The 19866-nt window shown below is 44.0% G+C and overlaps 2 protein-coding genes and 1 long non-coding RNA gene across 4 annotated transcripts in view; 1 reads left to right on the forward strand and 2 right to left on the reverse strand.

Annotated features, from left to right (window-relative positions):
- The window catches only part of LOC114710056 (TIR domain-containing adapter molecule 2-like), a 32500-nt gene extending 28549 nt beyond the window's left edge, over positions 1–3951 (reverse strand). The window contains 2 exon segments of the mRNA XM_028894124.2: positions 1286–1531; positions 3461–3951. Coding sequence (XP_028749957.1) covers positions 1286–1531; positions 3461–3667 — 453 coding nt within the window. The 5' untranslated portion in view covers positions 3668–3951.
- Positions 3952–4072: 121 nt separating this feature from the next.
- Positions 4073–14406, forward strand: LOC114710058 (eukaryotic translation initiation factor 1A-like). Of its 2 annotated transcripts, none has more exons than XM_028894126.2 (2): positions 4073–4188; positions 12635–14406. In XM_028894126.2, the coding sequence occupies exon 2, from the start codon at positions 12684–12686 to the stop codon at positions 13278–13280; it is 597 nt and encodes a 198-aa protein (XP_028749959.1). In that variant the 5' UTR covers positions 4073–4188; positions 12635–12683; the 3' UTR covers positions 13281–14406. The 2 variants fall into 2 exon arrangements, with proteins under 2 accessions (XP_028749959.1, XP_028749961.1); XM_028894128.2 differs by lacking the exon at positions 4073–4188 and adding an exon at positions 4908–5266.
- Positions 5601–6639, reverse strand: LOC119086264. The gene is made up of 2 exons (XR_005089506.1): positions 6517–6639; positions 5601–6104 (listed from the first exon to the last, which is right to left on the reverse strand). It is a non-coding gene; the product is annotated as an uncharacterized LOC119086264 (long non-coding RNA).
- Positions 14407–19866: the final 5460 nt, after the last annotated feature.

Genomic DNA, 19866 nt, shown 5'->3' on the forward strand with positions numbered 1-19866 from the left:
CAGGAAGTACAGGCTGGGTAAGCAGACGAGGAGAATGCTGGGAAGAAGAAGGGCTGAGTCAGGAGTCACCAGCCAGATACAGAGGAAGTAAGATGACAAGGCAGAACTGAGACAAGGTAACAAGCCACGTGGCTAAATATAGGTAAGAATTATGGGTTAATTTAAGTATAAGAGCTAGTCAGTAATAAGCCTAAGCTAATGGCTGAGCAGTTATAATTAATATTAAGCCTCTGTGTGATTATTTTATAAAAGGCTGTGGAACTGTGGGTGAAAGATTTGTCCCAATCGTGCGCCAGGCGGGACACAGGAAGACTTCCAACTACAAGCTGATCTTGTTTCATCTTTATTTCTATTTTTCTATGATTTAGAGCAATTCTTTTTTAAGATTTTTTTTTTCTGCATGTACATATGCCCACCATGGTGTTTTTTGCCCAAGGCCAGAAGAGGGCATCAGATCCTGGGGAACTAGAGTTACTGATGGTTATGAGCCATCATCTGGATGCTGGGAACCAAACTTGAGTCCTCTACAGACCAGCAAGTGCTCTTAACTGATAAACCAACTCTCCACCCATATTTAAAGCCATTCCATGACACAGCAGCAACATTCTTCCACAGCTGACAGAAAATGCTTTAGAACACCTGAACTGCTTAGCCTTTCCACTTTTCTGTACAACTAATGCTTCCACCTCATTGGCTGCTGTGGTATGGATCCTCAGTGTCCCTTTGGGGCCACACGCTAAAGCACTGGCCACAAGCCTACAGCACTGATGGGAGGAGAGGTCGTTAGGTGACACTGCTTACTGGAAAGGAGTTATGCCACAGGGGGCAGGGCCTTGAGGGCACACTAGGATCCTGGGCCCCTCCTCTCTCTTTGCTGGTGTGAATGTGAGCAACCTTCCTCTACTGAGCATTCCCAGCCATGAGTCTTCTACTTCTCCACAGGCTAGCTGACCAGAGCTGGGAACCTCTGAAACATTAACAAAATAAACCTTCCCCCCTGCTAAGTTGACTCTCTTAAGCTCTCTGTCCCAGCAATGGAAACCGAGCTGTGAGTTCCCACCTAAGTCAACGCTTCTTCCTTTCTTTACACTTAGGGGGTTCATAAAATCTTTTATCCCTGGGTTTCATCACAGAAGTCTCAAGTTATCTTTCAAATGTCTAATCTGCAAGAATTTAGATTTTTAAATAGTCTCAAAATTCAATGTTCATTAAAGAGTAAACACATAATGTTAAATTATGTACTCCTCCCCCTCTTAATCAATGCTCATCTGCTCTTTTTATTTACCTGGGTAAGGGCACTGACTCGGTTCTCACTGGGAAACAAAGGTGGGTCTTCTCCAACTTGAAAATCGAAATACACCGTTTTGTGTGTGAAAGTAGAAAACTCATTGCTGAAGCAGAATTTGTATGTCCCATTTCTGGAGGCTGTGAAGGTGAAACTGTCATACTGTTTCTTCATCTCCTTGTATAAGACTTTACCATCAGGATCTTCCAATCGACAATCTACATCATAGTGACCACCAGTGATCACCTGTAAGAGAGTTCAGAGATTACTGCAGCAAACAAATTTGAAAAAATATCAACCAAGTTTCTTGCTAAAATGACAATAAGACTGTATACAGAGGTCTTCCTATCACAACTTCACACACCTTGATTTTCACCAGTGGATTAAACATGGAGTTAAAATTTCAGCTCAACTAAAGCTTTATAGAAAGTGAAGAGGTTTCTTCCTAACAGCAGAGAGGAAATACAATCACATCTACCATTCAGACAACTGTACTTTTTGATAAAGTTAAAAAAAAAAAAAAAAAGGCACCCCTAACAGGATTTCTCTGTAGCACTTGGCTGTCCTGAATCTCAGATCTGTAGCCTGGGCTGTCCTCAAACTCACAAGATGTGCCTGACTCTGACTCCCAAGTGTTGGGATTAAAGGCTTTTACCACCATTGCCTGGCCAACTACAAATCTGTAACCCACCACAAATCTGTAATCCATAAGAGCTGGGGCTACGTGTGTGCTAGCACACATGGCCAGATAAAACATTTTGAAGCTACAATTTTAAAAAGCATTTAATAATCTAGGCATTTACCCTTCTCTAAATACCCTTTCTTCCAAGAGAAAAATGCCTTCATTCTAATATATCTAGGTATTCCATACCTTACCACAGTACTCTGAATAAAACAAATGGAAAAAATCCAGAATGTATCACCAGCCATATTAGCATCAAAACTTAAAACAAGCAACCTGATTTTAGTTAATAGTAGCTCTTCTAAATTTAAACCAGCAACCTCATTTTAATTAATAGTACCTCTTCTAAACCTGTCTGGTCACCTACAACTGGGATTGGCTATCATCTCAAACTCAGCTTTCACCATCTGTTCACATGATCACAACACTTTCTCTCTTTTTCTTTTCTTTTTTTCCTGTTTTTCGAGATAGGATTTCTCTGTTTTGGTGCCTGTCCTGGATCTCATTCTGTAAAGCAGGCTGACCTCGAACTCACAGAGATCTGCCTGGCTCTGCCTTCCAAGTGCTGGGATTAAAGGCGTTTTCTCCTTCTGCACTAATAATACTAACCTAGTCTAAGCTATTATTGCTTCTTAAAAAAATATTTTCCTTATTTTCAATTATGTGTATGGGTGTGTCTGGGAGAGGGTATGTGCATATGAGTGAGGATGCCTGCAGAGGCCAGAGGTGTTGGATCTCCCTGTAGCTCCAGTTACAGGTGTCCGAGCCACCTACCATTCAAGAGTTGCTGGAATTTTAAATGAGCCTATTAACAAAACCGGTAGACTGTGTTAGACTAAAGAAATCACACTGATGAAAAAAGTTCCTGTTTTACGTTGTCCCAAAACTGGCACTCTTGTTTAATCGTTTTGTTTTGTGTAGCTTTGCGCCTTTCCTGGAACTCACTCTGTAGCTCAGGCTGGCCTCAAACTCAGAGATCCGCCTGGCTCTGCCTCCCAAGTGCTGGGATTAAAGGTGTGTGCCACCAACGCCTTAATCACTTTTTTTTTTTTTTTACAACACCTTTGACAAATGGTATTTAAAAATCCTGCAGTAACCAAGAGTCCCGGTGTCACACAAAAACAAAAACAGAAACCCCAAACCCAAACCCTCAAAGACCCGAAAGGATCATGGAGTTATATAAAAACCCGATTTAACTGGAGTTGTGGATTACAGGAATACGGAGCTGGGCATTTGTGTGCTTTAAAAGAAAAAAAAAATCATGATTTCTTAAAGAAGAAAGTTATTTAATAGGGCTTAAATTCAATGAATGACACCGGAGAATGTCACAGCCACAGGAAGTGTTTCTGGAATTCACAAATTAGTTTTTTTGTTTTTTCTCTAAGCTCCTAAAAGAAAAGCCAAATGCCCTGCCTCCGCAACCGAGGCGACTCTTAGGTTAGCCAACCACAGTGGCTGGGGGGGGGGGGGGGGGGGAGAGACACCCGTGGTACCTGGAACTCCAGGGTGCACTTGGTGCCCTGAGTGATGTCCTCGTAGAAGCATTGCTTGGCGTTGTCGGGCAGCTCGAAGGTGATCTCGGAAGCGCCGCTCGGGCCCGGCAGCAGCAGCAGTAGCATCAGCAGCGGCGGCGGCAGCAGCCTGCATCCCCAACGGCCCGCGGCGGCCGCCCAGCGCGGCGCCGACCCCGGCCGCGGCATCCCGGCGGCGCGGCGGCCTCAACGGAGCTGCGGGGCCTTCGACGCGCACGCACAGCAGGCCCGGCCCCCACCGGCCCCGCGAGCCTCAGCGACGCGTGCGGACGAGGAGCGAGCGCGGGCTTCCGAAGAGACGCGCTGAGGGCCCGACCGGCGGGCTCCGACCAGACCTGAAGAACCGGGGAGGTGCAGGAGGGGGGGGTGGCGGTCCAGCCGGCGGACCAGCGGAGGAAGAGGCCTCGCTGACCGGAAGTGCGGCGAGAGCCGAAGCGGAAGGGGCGGGGCGGGACCGGCGCCCGCGCCCCGGATGTGACATCCGGGGGGGGGGGCGAGGCGTTGGAGTGGGGACGTGGAAGCGCGCGAGGCCCCGGCGTCACGTGGGCGGACCTCCGAGGGCGAGGGGCGGGGCACGTACGGGGGCGCTCCGCAGGAAGGGGCGTGGCCGGCCGTTGCCTAGGAGGGGCGCGTCGTCTTGCTGCTCGCCGGGCTGCGGCGGTGGAGGGGTTCCGCTGTGATTTGTCACCGTGAGTACGGAGTTTGGGGACTCCCCGAGGGACTCTGGAGAGCTCGTTTTGGCGGCGGGGCGGGCGGGGAGGGGGGAGTTTACTAATCGCCGGTGGCAGAGAGGTGTCTAGTTTGCAGGACTCAGATTATAATAGTCATGGGAGGAGGCCGCTGAGGCGGAAAGCGCGTGTTCTCGGAGTTGAATACAAGGCTAGAATTTCCAGTCCCTGCTCTTTACCTCCCGGCCCCTCTGACCTCAGCCTGGATGCTGAAACCCTGCCTTAGTCTAAAGAGTGCTAACAGTACTGCCTAAGATAAATGCGGATTGCTACAGGAGTCCATGATCTGGGAAAGGCGTCTAGAAGAGTGGCCCGCACGTGGTCCGCTCTCGTTTAAGTTTCGGTTAAATAAAAGCAAGCCTCTATTATTGTATACCCCTTATCAGGCTCCTTCCACCAGTAAGTGGCCAAGTGGCCATTATGTCTCTTGTACTGATTGATTAGGGAGTGAAGGAGCCAACAACAGCCAAGTTACTAATTTGCCTGTGGTCAACATGGCGTGGTTTTTTTTTTCTTCTTCTTTTTTGTTTATTTTGCTCTTATTTCTCGAGACTGGGTTTCTCTGTGTAGATTTCGTGCCTGTCCTGGATCTCGCTCTGTAGACCAGGTTGGCCTCGAACTCGGTGAGATCCGCCTGGCTCTGCCTCCGGCGTACTGGGATTAAAGCCGTGCGCCACCACCGCCCCGCCAAGATGGCGTTTCTTAAAGGGCTCTCATAATATATTTTCCGTGTTACAGTCAGGTGTTTTTGTTTTGTTTCCTTTTTTAAAAAAAGAAAAAGGCAGAGGTGGGCTTTAGGCTGCCGAGAATTAGTACCGGGTTTTTATGAGAAAGAAATAGCAGGCAGGTAGGAGTGAGGCCCGGCCTTGAGTGAGCATGCGGTAGGGCCTGTAGAGGAAGAGCCGGAAGTCTACTCCCTGCCCTGGGGCGCCCTGAGCTTCTGCAGTGGCCTAAGGAATGGAGGCCAGAGGTCACAGCCTTGGTTTCATCTAGACTGGGGAGAGACTACACCTTCCTTAGAAACAGAACTATTTTGTTGGTGAGTGAAAGTAAAACTGAATTTGACGGTGAAAAATGTAAGTTCTGTTTTCTGACTGTGATCTTAGGCAGGTAATAGCAACTCTTTTAAACCAGCCTCTGAGCTGGGAATGTAGCTCACCCGCAGAGCATGTCCAAGGCCCAGCGTTGAATCCTTAGCAATGTAGGGGTGGAGGGCAGGGGGACAGATCACCTTCTTTCTTCATGACAATACAAATAAACAGGAAAGAAGGAATAAGATTAAAAATCTCACTACAGTATGAGGGGTTTGTGAGGGAGGAAAGGGAAAAGGGAAATGATATAACTATAATCTCAAAAATAAAATAATAAAAAAATCAGTGCAGTATCACTTTTAATCAAAACTGTCACCAAACAGGCAGCATTTTAAAAGTATAACAATGCTAGACGTTGTTGTATGCTGCTTGTGGAGATGTAGAAGGGGGCAACAACTTTGGAGAAAACCTAATATGTAATAGAATGAAAGATACATATATATTATGTAATATATATCTTTATGGCCTGGCAGTTTCACTTTCCATAATTTTTTAAAAAAGATTTATTTATTATGTATACAATGTTCTCAGTGTAGTTGATTGTGAGCCTCCATGTTGATGGGAATAGAGCTCAGGACCTCTGAAACCTCTTAACCTCTGAAACTTTATACCATACTGTACATATACCTTAGACTATTTATTTTGAAGTAGTGATTCTCAGAGAATCTTCTGAAGACACCTGGAGGCTTCTGAAAATCTTTCAGAGGGTTTGTAGTTGTTTGTGGCTGGATTTTTCATGATGTGTTTCAGTCAAAACATCATATTGTAGCAGATTGAAGGATGAATCTAGATTTATAAAATATACAGCAGTGTCTTTCCTGCCCTATAACAGGAGTTTTCTCCAGTTCTACCCTGGCCCACAGTCAGGACAAATCTCTCTCACCCACCGTTCCCACAGCCGCTCAGACCCAACCGAGTAAACACAGAGACTTATATTGCTCACAAACTGTATGACCACAGCAGGCTTCTTGTTATATAATTTTTTTGTTTGTTTGTTTTGTTTTGTTTTTCAAGACAGTTTCTCTGTGTAGCTTTGTGCCTTTCCTGGATCTCGCTCTATAGGTCAGGCTGGCCTCTAACTCACAAAAATCCACCTGCCTCTGCCTCCCAAATACTGGGATTAAAGGCATGTGTCACCACCACCCGGCTGTTATCTAATTTTTATATCTTAAATTAACCCATTTCTATAAATCTATACCTTGCTACGGTGGCTCGCGGCTTACCAGTATCTTCTATCTCCCTTGTCATGGCGGCCGCTGGCGTCTGGCAGTGTCTTCTCTGACTCAGCCTTCCACTTCCCAGAATTCTCTTCTCTGCTAGTCCCGCCTATACTTCCTGCCTGGCTACTGACCAGTCAATATTTTATTTATTAATCAATCATAGCAACGTATATTCACAACACACAGGACATCCCACAGCAATCCTCAGAAGAGATTATCCTAAATTTAGAGTGAACCCTAAATGCAGTGAATGGTGACCTGGTAGAAGAGAAGGTTAAAGACACATAGAAGAACATAAAGGCATGCACATAGATTGGAGAGATGTGTGCACAAGCCGGGGAACACCAAAGCTTGTCCATAGTCGTCCTCCAGACAGAGTGAGTCAGTGCTTTCATTTCGGCTGTCAGAAAATAAGTTTATATTATTTTTAAGTCACTGAGTTTGTAGTTTTTTGTTACAAGGTGTAAAAGACATGAACATATTTCTTGAATTTGGTGGATTGTTCTTTAGTAAACTTGTCAAATATCTCATAATTATGAGACTATCAAATGGATCCAATATTTATCACTTATGCAGACATGAGGACAACAGTTGATATCCGGTGCCGCCTCCTCTTGCTCTCCACTCGGGTTTTTGAAACATGTTATCTAGGATCTCAGAGTGGGCTAGATAGGCTGGTTAGCAGGCCCCAGGGCTCTTCCTGCCTGTCTCCCAGCTCTGGGGTTAGGCACAGGCCACCCTTTGGCTTTTCTATGGTTCTGCAGAGCTGAACTCGGCTCCTCACGCGTGTGCAGCATGCACTTTACCAATGGGGCCACCAACCCAGCCCCTTTTCATAATTTCTGGCTTATGAGCCAGACAGACAGACAGGCATGCACGCACACAAGACAGACGCTTGGAGTCTGAATTCTTAAATCTCTGAGTGCTTCTACAGCCTGTAATTTCGCTACAATATATTTGAAATTAAAAGTGTGATATGAGAGTGTGACAGCCTGATACTGAATAGAGAACAAAGCTACAAGGAAACCCCGACATTGCTTTGTCAGACATTGCTTTGTCACACACGTCACGTTTGTCTCAAGGAAGCCATTACTTTTCAGAAGCTACCAACCAATGCCTGAAATGGAAGCTGTGGAAGAAAGAGTCTGGGAATCCAGTCAGTTACTGGATGGTTAACTCGTCAGAAAGTATAGTAGACCATGTTGCTCATCTCCCTGTGCAAGTTCCTCAACACAAGATTTGGGGTTACAAGCCTGATGTTTGGGGCCAGTATTTTAAATCCACATTTGGAAGGCTTTGTGTAACACAGTGGAAATTGAAGGTCGTGCCTTTCTTTTCAGAAAACCTCATCGCCCCAAGAGCCTGTGACCACCAGGTGGTGCTGTTCACTTTTCAGATTTCTCCGCTGGCCCAGAAGCCGCACTGTCTGCTTTCTGAGGCTCACAGAAGTAACACAGCTGAAACATTTGAGCAGAACTTGCTAAAGACAGCAGACTAACAAAAGGGAGGATGAAGAGTGATTGGGCAGTGGACAAAAACCACTAACTGCTTCTAGAGTCAAGTTAAGGATGTAAGCTCTCATTACATCAGGCAGATACCCAGGCATGTAGTAAGAGCTACAATGTACGGGGTGCTATGACATCAGGTCAGAGACAGTAAGTTTACACTCCTGATGGACACAGCCTTTGCTACGTGAAGAGAGTATGTAAGAAAACAGGGTTTTAATAAAGATAGGTAGTGTGATACTGTGAAAACGGGGACATGAGCATGACATACCAAAGCTGGTTTTCCGTTGTAGTAGTCTGTGGTGATTTACTGTGTTCCCCAGTAAACTGCCTGAAGAACAGAACAAGCCACTAGACCTAACATAGATGCCAGGCAGTGGTGGCACACACCTGTAATCCCAGCACTTAGGATCTCATGCCTCTGCTTGGGAAGCACATACGCCTTTAGTCCCAAGAAGTGCTGGCTGGGCGGAGAAAGGTATATAAGGCATGGGGAGACAGGAACTAGAGGTTTTTCAGGCTGAGGAGTTGGTGTGGTCAGAGGTGGTGGCTGTGGCTTGTTCCTTTGTCTCTCTCATCTTTCAGCATTTACTCTAATATTCTGGCTCCAAGTTTTTTATTAATAAGACCATTTTAACATTTGTGTTACAGTAGTCATTTTCCAACAATGTGATACTAGGAAATTTTGTTAATAATGTCACAAATAATAATGTAAATAATGTTAGACATAACCTTATATTTGTGGGCCCTGGAGACCTACATATTTTGTATATATGAAAAAGTTTAATTTATTAGCATTTTCTACCAAGATTTCAGTTATCTTTGTAGAAATTGACAGAAGGATCATATGGACATAGAAAGACTTCAAACAGCCAGAAAGGAGGGGAAAAAAGAAAAGCCAAAGCACAAAGTTTAGTGAGTCACACCTCATAGTTTTTTGTTGTTGTTTCTAGACAAGGTTTCTCTGTGTAGTTTTGCGCCTTTCCTGGATCTCACTCTGTAGCCCAGGCTGGCCTCGAACTCACAGAGATCTGCTTGGCTCTGCCTCCCGAGTGCTGGGATTTAAGGTGTGTGCCACCACTGCCCGGCCACCTCATAATTTTTAAACTTACTGCAGAAATTTACACAGCATTTGTTACTGGCATTAGGATAGACTTATAGATCCACAGAGAGCCCAGAATTGAGAGGCTGGACTCGAAGCCTCATAGCTACAGGCAGTTGTGCCAAGAAACAAGTGTCAGCAAGGGTGTCGGGGTTTCTTGCCCAAATGTCTTAACCTTGCACCAGTTACTGTTCCTCTTCATGAAATACAAAACTATTGCTTATAGTCCTGGAGAACTGCACTGTTCTTTTGTGTGGGGAGTAGGGGGGTGTTCGAGACAGGGTTTCTCTGTAACCTTGGCTGTCTTTGAACTTGCTCTGTAGCCCAGGCTGGCCTCGAACTCACAGAGATCCGCTTGGCTCTGCCTCCCGAGTGCTGGGATTAAAGGTGTGCGCCACTACCGCCTGACAGGGCATTGCACTGTTCATAAAGAACATAAAGGTGTGGTTTGCTTCTGTCTCTTCAGTTACCCAACTTGACGGCACCAACTTTCCCCCAGTGCACCCCTGATTGGCACAGTGTTGTGATGCTGTGACTAGTCCCAGAAATCAAAGCTGAATCTTTGAACCAGCATCAGACCCCAGGCTGTGTTGTGTAATGTTGGAGGAGTACAGGAGAAATGGGCACTGTTGCTCAACTGTCGTTACTGATGACCTGGAATGACAAGGTCTTAAGAAATCAAGTAGCTGTGGAACTTGATCACTGCAGTGATAATGCTTTTTAAAACATTGTCTCGGTGGGTTATTTTTAAAATATCCTGTCATGTGGGTTATTTTGATGGCACCCAAGAGAAAATAAGTAGAGAAAAGGAGACATGAAATAGCCAGACTTCATGAGCAGCCATGGCTATAAATGTATTTTATTGCCTGTAGTTGCAGGACAATATGGCTGAGCACTGTGCTTAGGATCTAGCTGTGGGGTTGTAAGGATTGTAGCACCAGTTAACCATCACATCCGTGTGGTTGCTTATGGTAATGTAAGGACACTTAGAGGAAATGAGTGGGATACTGAATCAAGAATGGAGGCATACCTAATACCAAAGGAAGTTGCCAGTGCATCGCCCCCAGATTTCACTAGTCTCACGTGTTCCATCTCCATAAAGCAGTTGGATTGCTGAAAATGCAATAGCCCATTGATAACCTAATTCTAAGAAAGCATGCTCATAGGCTATTTCATACATTGTGGTATGTACCTTAAATGAGCAGCTAAATTAATCTAGTAACAAAACAAATGTGTTTGCAGAAATGTACTAGGCCATAAAGTAAGACTTAATAAATTACTAGGAATTGCTAATACAGTTGGTTTTTTCAGCAGTTGTAAACCATAAAAAGAAAGCAGAAAAACTCGTTTGGTATTAAAAACAAATGACAGAAAAGTCATTAGCATATCACTGGCAAGAAGAGTAAAAGTACAGAGCTTGAAAAGCCAGTGAGAAGATTATTATCTGTAGATGTTTATTTGTAAAACCCAAACTCTTTGCCCCGCTCTCCCCCCAAAAGGCCCACTACTGATAGGAATTTTGAGTTTAGTGAAAGCACTGGACATCTCTATGTAAATAGCAGAATACTCAAATATTTAAATGACAATTTTTGGGTAATTCGAGAGATTAAAAAATCTAGAAATTAATTCTGCAAAAAAAAGTTGATGAGAAATTTAAAATATATATGTACGTAAGAGGAGTAATAAGACATTTAAAGGCATTTAGACTCAAATGTTATTTCTATCTGATTGGTCTGTGGATGGTATATAATTCCAGTCAATATTCTAGTAGGTTTTTTTGTTTGTGGAAATTGGCAAGCTGATTTTAAAATGCTTATTGTGATGCAGAATTCTAAACTAGCCAAATCAATCTCACAGAAGAAAAACGGTCCTGAGGACACAGACTACACATTCCAAAATATACCACAAAGCTTTCATTCAAATAGTCTGGCATGGGGACAAATTAGTCAAGAAACAGACTGAAAAAGGAATACCATTGCAATTTACTGGAAGGATTATGTTTCAGATATTTTGTGATAAATGGTGTTAGATCAGTTTGAAATCAGTATGGAGAATAAAATGACACTTGAACACTCTATCATACCTATAAACTAGTGTTAAAGAGATGGAGGCAAGAGGATCACAAGTTCCAGGCAAGCCTTAGCTACATAGCAAGACCCAGGCTCAAAACAAAACAAACAAAAACAAAGGCATTATATTTGAAGTCCCCTAAAGAACTGAACAATAGGCTGGGGAGATGGGTCAGTTGGTAAAGTACTTGCTGGGCAAGCATAAGGGCCTGAGCTTGATGCCAGCACTCTGGGCTTACTCTACCAGCATGCCTAGCCCTGGGGAGCAGAGACAAGAAGAGGATCCCCAGGACTTGCTCACACATGTTCTAGCTGAATCCATGAACTTTGGGTCAGTGAGAGACCCTGCCTCAAAAACAAGATGGAGAGTGATTGAGGAAGATACCCAGTGGTGGCCTCTCGCCTCCACGTGAACATGCTTGTATGGTCATGTGTTGCCTCTACACACGAGTAATTCAAATTTGAAACAAGCATAAAGTATGGTATTTGAGTTTTTTTAGTAACAATCTTTCTGTCAAGAGTATCTGTTGTGTTTTGTCAGAAGCGTAGATGGACATGTTTGTGTCTTTATACAATGTCAGAATTTATTGAATACAATAAATTCATAAACTCACATTAGTTCTATTTGATGTAAGAAATCCAGGTTTGCTTGATAGCTGATCACTGAATGAATAAAAGAATCATAGGTTCTTTTATTCCAACCTTAATTACTAGTATTAACTCCCAGATCATACACTGCACCTCCTGTATATAAGTGGGTTGCAGAATCTTCATTAAAAAGGGTCAAACAGGCTGCCTGCCTGTGTTCAGATTGTAGAGGAGCTGTCCTAAAGGCAAAGACCTACTGCAAGAGCAGAGGCAGGCCTGTAGGGCACCAGACCATAGCTGTTCAAGTGGGAAGACATCCATCTAGTACAGCTCTGGGTGGCAGACCATTGGAGAGGCAGTTTGAAGGGGCCGAGTGTCAGCTTGGAGAAGCTGTACTGGAGCTGGGGGCCTTTGCTATGTATGTGCCAGGATTCCTGGATGAACTTGAGACAAGTGACCAAGGGATTAGTCAGCATGCTGCTGCATTTGGCTTTGGGGTGCACCTTCTGGTACAGTCCCAGGTACGGGGGGCGGGGGGGGGGAGTGGTCCTGTCTATATGCTTGGTAAGTTCATGTGTTCATGTGTCTTGTTTTCTGATAGATTTCATTATTTGTTGGCACAAAATACCAGTTTGTGTCTCCTGATGTGCTGGCAGTGGTGATGTTTACTTGTGTAAACAAGATGTGGAGCCATTCTTTCTGGGCACTTTGACTGAAAATGGAGTAGCTCAGGTCAGGGCTGTTGCTTCATTAGTTAGAGCAGGCCGTGGCTGGGCAGAGCTTGAAAGTTAATACTCCAGGCAACACAGTAACACTGGTTTTGTTTTTGCAGCTAGCAGAACCCAGACTCTGGAACACTGTTTGCTGCTTGTGGATCTTCTATGCTTACAGTTGACCAGGAAGCTCCAGCAGCTACAGTTGCTTCAGATCTACCACTGTTAAGACACTTCCTGCTGCCCATCCTAGGAGCAGCCCGTGGAGAGGAGTCAGCCCGCACCAGCAAGGACTCCCCCACCCCAACTCCTGTGCTTGCCCTTACCACCATGCCGAAGAATAAAGGCAAAGGAGGCAAAAACCGGCGCAGAGGTAAAAATGAAAATGAATCTGAAAAAAGAGAGTTGGTGTTTAAAGAAGACGGGCAAGAGTATGCACAGGTGATCAAAATGCTGGGGAACGGACGGTTGGAAGCCATGTGTTTCGACGGCGTACGGAGGCTGTGCCACATCAGAGGCAAGCTGAGAAAAAAGGTTTGGATAAATACCTCAGACATTATATTGATCGGTCTCCGAGACTATCAAGACAACAAAGCTGATGTCATCTTGAAGTACAATGCAGATGAAGCGAGAAGTCTGAAGGCGTATGGAGAACTTCCAGAGCATGCGAAAATCAATGAGACGGACACATTTGGTCCCGGGGATGATGACGAAATCCAGTTTGATGATATTGGAGATGATGATGAAGACATTGATGATATCTAAGCTGAACTAAGCATGTTACACTCCAAGTTTTCTGAAGCTAGTTCTGCACAATTGGGATCTTGACCTTCAGCTGTTAAGTAAAACTTCTAGCATGAGTATGACTTGTTAAAGTAGATTGATGTATTTCTATTTTTTAAAGTATTATATTTCTTTGAAAACCAAAGATGTTGAGTTATCCTAAGTGACATGTTAACACTTTGTTCTGATAGATGTAATTGAACTTAGGGGTACAGCAGTGTGCACTGTTGAGGCTGCCTTTCCATTTGTGACGCTTCATTGCTAACACATGAGTGTTCTGTGTCAGCATCGTGAGCTGCTGAGCATCATGGGCCGAAGTCTGCCCTACTTCCAGCACATCTGCTTCAGGCCTTTCTGTTCTAATCATCTGGCTGTGCTTTGAGACTTCAGAAAGATTTACAGGTAGTGTAAGCCTGCATTTGGAGTCAGACAGAATGCAGCTATTTTTGTATTTATGGAGCCGTGCCATTTTATACTTTTCCTGTTCTGTACATTGATTTTAGCCTTTATGTTGTTGCCACCATAAACAGGCATTTCACGGTGCAGTTTTTAAATTACATGGGTAGCAATTTTGAGTTTTAAAAATTAGTCATTGCAGAAATTAAACACTTAGGAGATAATCATCTTGACTTTAGAAATACAATAGTTGACAATGTTTATATGTAATTTCTACTTTTCTAAGGCATTCCCCAAAATAGGAAATAAAGAGAAATAAATAAATATGTTCTGATACTTACATAGAGAAATTTTCAAAGAAGGTGGTTGTTAATAACACAAAACATTTTTTTACTTTGCAAAGTAGATTGTGTAAAAAAGTTATTTTCAAAAAGTTAGCTACTGTATTGAGGCTTTGATTTAATTGCTGTGTATAGATTAAAATTAATTAGATAATTGTATAAATGAAGCCTTCCTTAAACTAAGCTTATGTTAAAGGGAAAGGAGCCACAGCTTAATGAAAAGTCAGTTCCTGCTTTCTGAGTGGAGGGGTCCAGAAGTAGAAACACAATAAAAATATATTGATATAAAAACATTTTTTCTCTTTAATATGTTCATTATATCCCTGGTATGGAACAAAATAAATGACTGGATGATTTCTAGTTCATCATGAGAGGCTTTTGTTTCTTTTAAATTAGACTCTGGCATTTAAGATATACTTACTGTTTGCTCATTTAAGTGATGTTGGTATTGGTAGTCTGCAGTTCAGCCCTTGCTGCTTGGGAAGTAAGTGTAAACCTTGTCTATCCGTCTTAGGATGTCTTATTTTTAAAGAATAGTTCCTTTTCTTTGTTCCAGACACCTGTAAACATGAAAATAACAGTATTCACTTTTTTTTTCCAGTTATCCCATAATGTAGCTTAAGAAAATTCCCCAGTCAGAAAGAAAGAAAAGCAAACACAATTTTGTTGGTCATTGATGGGTGGATCTCTTCTAGATAGATATGCTGTTCTTTGTAAAGGCTAATTTTGTAAAATGAAGCTAGACACAGTGCCAGATAAGAGGCATTGTCCTTCTCCCCAGAAGGACAGTGTGTCTTCTAGAAAGAGAACACGTTGCTGAAGCTTTGTGTTGTTCTACACAGCATATCTAAATATGCTGTTAACTGAGATTTATCCCATGGCCACTGTACATTTTTAATACAGGAAGGAAACTTGATCATGGGCCAGCTAGCCTGATGTATTCAGTAGCAAACAAGAGACCCTGTCTCCAGTTAGGAGGTGAGGACTAGCACCTGAAGGTGTCCTTTAACCCCCACAACTGTCCATGACACACTGTCCACTGACCCAGCACACACACAAAATCTGGACTTGAGGCTTTAGTCTCATACCTTGTTCGTTTGGAACCATCAGAGGCAAACACTGAGCTTGTGTTCACATTTCCTGTCTCCTGGTTGTTATACTACATTTTTTAATAATGAGTGATTTGTGCTGTTTATTATAATTGATGTTGACTTCAGTGTTAGAATTAAAATTAAGTACTCCTTTCCCACAACTTTGTTACACCACATTCCAGCCTCCTGGAGGTCACTCTCTCAAGAAGCCTGTGGCTCTTAGCTTTCCTCAGTTTCCCTAGCTGGCCACAATGAAAACACCAAACTCTCCCTGTAGATAGATCACTGATTAGATATTCTAGCTTCAGGGTTCCCCACCCTCAGTGCCAGTGTTTTTTTTATCAGATCACAGAAACAATTTCTGTGGATCATTACCTAGGATGAAATATCTTCACTTATTTATCCCAGGCTTGCCTTGAAATAGCAATGCTCCTGCCTTAGCATCACCCTGCCCTGCTCACACATGATTTAAAGCTTATTTCTAAGTCGTAGCTTAAACATGAACAGTATGCCCTTAGTCGGCCATTTTTTTGTACTTGTGTAATATTTTATACCCAATACCTCCAGTTTTATGCTTGTGCACTTTGAAGTGCCCCTTCTATTTTCCACCTCCCCTTAGGTGGTACATCGTTCTACTCCTGTTTAATGAAAATACTGGGGTTTGTGCTGTCATTACAAATACCAATGGAATAGACAGACACGAGTAGAAGGTTGTGTTTTACTCAGAGCTGGCAGTCTGAGAAGGAAGTAAATGAAGACCTTAAAAGAACCACATGTTAACGGGAGAGCTGGACATAACGGCCGTCGATCATTTCAGAGCTGACCTCCCCACTGGTCAGGTGACCAGCCATGTCCTTTGTTGTGGAATTGATTCCCTTCTTCCTCACCTGTTCTTTCCCCTCATCTGAACATCCAGGCTGACACACCTCTTGAAACGCTGAGTTTGGTGTCTGCTAGTGTCAGCCTTGAGCTCCTCCAAGACCATTTGGATCTGGGGGGCAGGGAGCATTGCAGGAAAAAAAACAAAACAAAACATTAGTGTCCAGACACTAAGCTGTGAACAACATGTATGTGCAAATTTGTGGAATACTCCAGTCCTTATCTCCCCCTCTGACTCTGTCAGTTGAATTTTCTGTCTTCATGTCTGTTCTGTTCTGTTCACAGAGCCACAGTCTAGGATCCACACCAGCCCATTTCTCTGATCAAAGGCAAGTGAAGTGGTGGAAAAGACCACATGCAGTTTGGGAACACGGAATGAAGGCCCCCAACCACATCGCAGAGGGGCTTCCTAACCCTGCCTTTGTTCAGCAAAGGACTTTGTTTCTGATTTTACTGAGCAAATGGGAGTCATTGCGTGAGCAAACCTCTTACTGACCCCTCCCCCAGCCTCCTACAAGTGCCCAGCTGCATCTCTGTCACTTGTACTATCCCAGGAAGAGGCGTCCTCCTTCCTAAAAAGGGCTGTTTGTCCTCACTTTTCCACCACCCAACCTGAAGATCTTTATTCATTATCCTCATTCCCATAACTTGCTTTTTGTTGGTTCATCCTTAGTGAATATACATTTATTTCTTATGTAATCCATATAATCCTTTTATGAGGAATGGCAAAATATAAATTTGAATGGTATTAATTATGCCATTCCTCATAAAAGGGCTTCTCTGTTAACAGTCCTGGCTGTCCTGGAACTTGCATTGTGGACCAGGCTGGCCTCAAACTCACTGAGATCTGCCTGCCTCTGCCTCCCAAGTGCTGGGATCAAAGGCGTGCACCACCGAGCAGCCCCTTTAGTGAATATTTAATGAGCATTTATATAAATATACGAAACCACATCCTGTGCACCTTCAGGGAATCGCTGTCCCTGGAAAGACAACGGTTGACTCAGCATCATCTCTTAATAAAGCTTATGTGCCAGTCACAGGTGTTTTTCAAGGCAGAAATCCTGCATCACATGGGATGAGTTGAAGGCTGGACCCCAAGGGCCTGAGAGTCATTCACAGGTGCCCTGTCTCCAGAAGAGCTAAGGCTCTTCCCCTGAACTAGGGTTATTCCAAACAGCTGTGAGAAGAACACTTGACACTCAGTAAGGGGCAAGAAGAATGGAGGATAGTTGAAACTTGGGCAGAAAGTAGACCCTGAGACTGGGGTGGGGGGCAGGTGGAAAGAAGAGACTCAAGGGAAGGACATTGGTAAGTAGGAAGCTTCTTCGTTAGCCAGCGTGTGTGTGTGTCACTTGGTGCCACTCCTCTGTCGTCTCACACGTCTGCACAAGACTTTCTGTGGGGATCCTCACGTCTGCATTGCCTGATGATCTCATCCCAGGAAGAACGCATTGGGGAGACTGAAGGTGAGCGCCTGCATACAGCCCCTGAGTGCACAGGCATTAGAGGTAGAGTTTGGGTTTCCAGAAGACATCGAGTGGGACTCTGCTAGTTAGGGTTTCGATTGATGTGATGAAACACCACAACCAAAGGTAAGTTGGGGAGAAAAGGGTCTGGTTACCCTTCCACATTGCAGTCCATCACTGAAGGAAGTCAGGATAGGAACTCAAGCTGGGCTAGAACCTGGAGGCAGGAGCTGATGTAGAGGCGATGGAGGAGTGCTGCTTACTGGCTTGCTCAGCCTGCTTCCTTGAAGAACCCAGGACCACAGCCCAGGGGTAGCCCCACCCATGGTGAGCTGGGCCTTCCCCCATTAATTACTAACTAAGTGCCCTACAGTTAGATCTGTGAGAAGCATGTTCTCAGTTAAGGTTCCCTCCTTTCAGACAACTAGCTTGCGTCAAGTTGACCTAAAGATAGTCAGCACAGGGGGTTAGGTTGATTTTGCCATTCCTAAAATTCATAAAAGGACAGAAAGTAGCCCCTTGACAGTGTTGTACTCTCAAGCAGTCAATGATGGACCACAGGCACCCCTTAACACTTAAAATAAGGCTGCCAAGCACTAATGGCACCTGAGGATCCTTTTCAAGGCAGGAGTTCTTTCATCCCTACAGGTCCCTAATGTACGATTTTACAGCCGTATTTTTCTAAGTAAATACCCAAGGGTCCCTAAATGGAGTGCTCATAATCTAAAATTAGTCGCTTGCCAGAGTTTACTGGAGAGACTTTAAATAAGGCGTCTAGCTGCTGCAGAGTGCTACAAAATTCCCAAAGTGCCATGCGCAGAAAGACCAGAATTTTCCTCCTTCTCAGAGGCTGAACCGGTCTGCATCATCAGCCCCGGCCTGAGTGGATCGTGTTTTAGTTCCTCCGTTCTTGATCGGTGTGATGCCACCTTTGTAGACGTGTGTGCCTGTGTTCCGTAGAGTTGCCGCATTGTCACTGTGTTTCTTGTGGCTCTCTCTAGTCTCTTAGCACCAATTTTGTTCCTCCTGTGGAGATGGAAACAGCTTGGTGAGGCATGGTTAGGCTTCCGTGCCAAAGGGTTAGCGGTTGAAAAGAGCTAAGTGCGGGCATTTTGGTAATGCTGTTGTTAGCCTTTTAATGTGTCTTTCACATAGCCCAGTGGATGCTAGGATGGGAAGGCTGTGTTCAGTCTGAGTCTGGAAAAACCGGCGACCTCATTCCGGTCCGGTGGAACTTTCTTGTGGTCTCTAGGGTTAACAGGTGATGGCCACTGGCTCACTCTTGGTTTTAGCCATTTGAGTCTTTTTTCTTTCTTTTACCTTTATCAGGTAAAGAATTGGCAATTCTTGGGAATCTTTTCACAGAACCAACTTTTAGATGAGTGGGGTTTCCATTCTCAGCTTCATTAATTTCCACTTCCACCTTTTACTGTTTCTTGTATTGTAAGTTCAGTTTCTCTTACATGCCTTAAAGTACTGTACTGATGGGAGGTGGTTTGAGTGTTTCTGGTTGTGTAGATGAGATTTTATTATTAATGCAGGCATTTACAGCAACAAATTCCCCTCAAAGGATTACTGTGGTGGTCTTCTACAAGTTTTGATGTGTTATATCATCATTTTAATCATATGGAAGAGTTCCCTTAATGATTTCCCATTTTAACCCACTGGCCACGAACTCACAGATTCTCCTGTCTCTGCCTCCCAAGTGCTGGGATTAAGAGGGTACACCACCACACCTGGGTCCCCCTGCTGGTCATTTCTAAGTTCATTATATCCTGATTAAGAAATTAAATTTTTCCATCCTTTTGACTGTATTGGAGTGTGTTTGTGGTGCCAAAAATGGCTTCTAGTAAAAGAATCTTCATGGGTGCTTAAGAATGTATGTTGCCCTACTGTGAGATAGGTCTAGCCAGAGTCCAGTGTTGTTCAGGTCTCCTGTTGATTGGCTAAGCTGTTTGATTCTTTTTTTTAAAGACAATAAACTTTATCATTTACAGCACACATGCGCATCAGCATACTTATCTCAATTCCCGCAAGACGATAGAGAGAGAGCCTGCCCATGCCTGCAGAGGTGGCAGCAGAGTGCTGTAGGAAAAGAACCCCAAGCTTGGGGAACCCACATCTTTGTAAAGGCCCAGTAAGTCCACCTGACCTTTGTTCTAGATGGAGACATCTTGTTTACTGGAGAGTAAATAAATCCATCTTTTGATTTAAGGAAAACTATGATCTCTGTCATCCAAGATTATTCGTCACAAACGTTCTTGGAGAGTCCAGAACAGAGGTGGTCATTGGTTCTTCAAGACAGGTAGAGAGGAAAGAGGCCCATAGAACTGAGTCAGTCAACAGAAATACTCACTGCTCTCCTTCCCCTTCAATCACTTCGGGCTGTTCTTAA

The sequence above is a fragment of the Peromyscus leucopus genome, chromosome 19 (assembly GCF_004664715.2).
Source record: "Peromyscus leucopus breed LL Stock chromosome 19, UCI_PerLeu_2.1, whole genome shotgun sequence".
NCBI classification, from domain to species: Eukaryota; Metazoa; Chordata; class Mammalia; order Rodentia; family Cricetidae; genus Peromyscus; species Peromyscus leucopus.

Excerpts from the sequence above, each read along its gene's own strand:
- LOC114710058 (XM_028894126.2), top strand. The coding sequence starts at position 12,684 with ATGCTTACAGTTGACCAGGAAGCTCCAGCAGCTACAGTTGCTTCAGAT.